Below are 1688 nucleotides of genomic sequence, written 5' to 3'. Positions count from 1 at the left end.
ATGGCTGAAAAAATGGATAAAACTGTGGATTGGGATTCAAAGGATCCTTCGGCAACTAATGCCGGAAAATCTCTAATAATGACTAGTATGGAAGCAATTATCAGTGATGCAATCAAGAAGGTTGTCGATTTAAGCTACGAGCAAGAAATGACTGACATGGCCGATTCAAGAAAGTCGTTATACGCAACTATTGTTAATGGCACACTGAAGAATTTGAAGGGAGCAGTTTCTGAAACTTCTGCCAACTTTGTATTTCAAAATTTACGGCAATTACTGCAGTTTACACTAGAAGAAATGAGCGGCAAACTTCTCGAACAAAGTCTTTCCACAACATTGAATGAAGCAATGGAGTCGCTGACACGTGACTTAAATGTTGCACGGGTCATCAGAGAAGAAGATAAACCAAGGTGCATTGTTTCTTGCGAGCCAAGCCATGTCCCACAAGATGATAACGAAGAACAAATGTCGAAATTAACATCTCTAGGTCAAGAATTGTTGGATGAGGTACAAAGTTGGAATAACTTGGCTAACAAGAAACTCATGCAGGTAACTGATAAGCTTCACAAGTTTCAGGCTGAATCTAAATCTCTGAAAGAAAAAGCGGAAATATATAGAAATGAAAGGAAAGCTTTAGAGAGGGTCATGGAAGATAATAAAAGGAAATTTGGGAATGCCATAGATGATAATAAAAGGAAACTTGGGAGTTGTGCTTCTTCCATACTAATTCTAGAGACGAAAAAGTTGTGGTTAGAGAAGACGCGAGAGGTTGCTGAGTCATTGGCTGAAAAGGCAAAGGCAGAAAATGAACTAGTACAAGCAAAAAATCAGGAAAATATTCAAGAGGCCAAATCATTAGCAGCAAAAAAGGTTTGCATGGAACATGAAATTGAGGAAGCGATTAAGCAACGTAACGATTTCAATTTCAATGCTCCGTTTTGGGTATGTGGAATTAAATATGACATATTTGATTAAAATATATTTGCTTTTTGTTGCTTCTCAATCAATTTCCTTACTTAAATGTTGAAAACATTACAGGTTAAAATGAAAAAGAAAAGAGATAAGGAAATAAAGAAAATGCATGGAAAAACACAAGCTGCATTACTTATATCAGAAAGGGACAGTGAGTTGGAGAATATCATGAAGACAGAACGTGAATTGCTGGATACCGCTATTAGCCGTGCTGGTGCTTATATTGAGAAGTGGAATTCGGATATACGTGCTCGTCAAGAAAAGTTAAAGATACCGTGTCAACAAGCACAGGACAGAGAGGATAAGGCTATTCAAGAAGCTGAATCATTGGCAAAGAAGATAGATTTGGTTCAAGAGGAACTTGAGAATGAGAAGCTGAAACTATCTAAGCTGCACGAGAAGATAGAAAAAGACGAAAATCAACTATTCTATGCTGAGGTATGTTGAACTGAGTAAGATATATTTGAGTAGTTTAATTTTAAAAGTTGTAAACATTATAAACATTGCAGGCTAAAGTGAAAGAGGAGAGAGCTAAAACAGAAAACTTTATTGCATTGGCTTCATTCATTGTAAAAGACAGAGAAAAGTGTGAAGCACTCATGAAGGCTGAAGTCGATGCCATTGGAAAGAGGGCAGCTAGTGGAATACAGGAATATGTGGAAAGCATTGTAAAGATAGAGAAGGAGATGGATATGCTGATGATTAAGACTAAAATTTAA

At 36.8% G+C, this 1688-nt stretch overlaps 1 protein-coding gene across 1 annotated transcript; it reads left to right on the top strand.

Moving 5' to 3' along the window:
- On the top strand, positions 1 to 1688 carry LOC123889011 (putative E3 ubiquitin-protein ligase RF298). Its single transcript, XM_045938182.1, has 3 exons — positions 1 to 939; positions 1036 to 1407; positions 1479 to 1688. The coding sequence occupies exons 1-3, from the start codon at positions 1 to 3 to the stop codon at positions 1686 to 1688; spliced, it is 1521 nt and encodes a 506-aa protein (XP_045794138.1).

This window comes from Trifolium pratense, linkage group LG6, assembly GCF_020283565.1.
Source record: "Trifolium pratense cultivar HEN17-A07 linkage group LG6, ARS_RC_1.1, whole genome shotgun sequence".
In the NCBI taxonomy this organism is placed as follows: Eukaryota; Viridiplantae; Streptophyta; class Magnoliopsida; order Fabales; family Fabaceae; genus Trifolium; species Trifolium pratense.
The sequence above is the reverse complement of the archived record's forward strand: the minus strand, read 5'-3'. Positions and strand labels throughout refer to the sequence as shown.

What these genes read in the sequence shown, in the direction of transcription:
- LOC123889011 (XM_045938182.1), top strand. Translation starts at nt 1, where the DNA reads ATGGCTGAAAAAATGGATAAAACTGTGGATTGGGATTCAAAGGATCCT. An exon ending in ATTTCAATGCTCCGTTTTGG is followed by an intron (nt 940 to 1,035) that starts GTATGTGGAATT and finishes AAAACATTACAG; the next exon opens with GTTAAAATGAAAAAGAAAAG. An exon ending in ATCAACTATTCTATGCTGAG is followed by an intron (nt 1,408 to 1,478) that starts GTATGTTGAACT and finishes TAAACATTGCAG; the next exon opens with GCTAAAGTGAAAGAGGAGAG.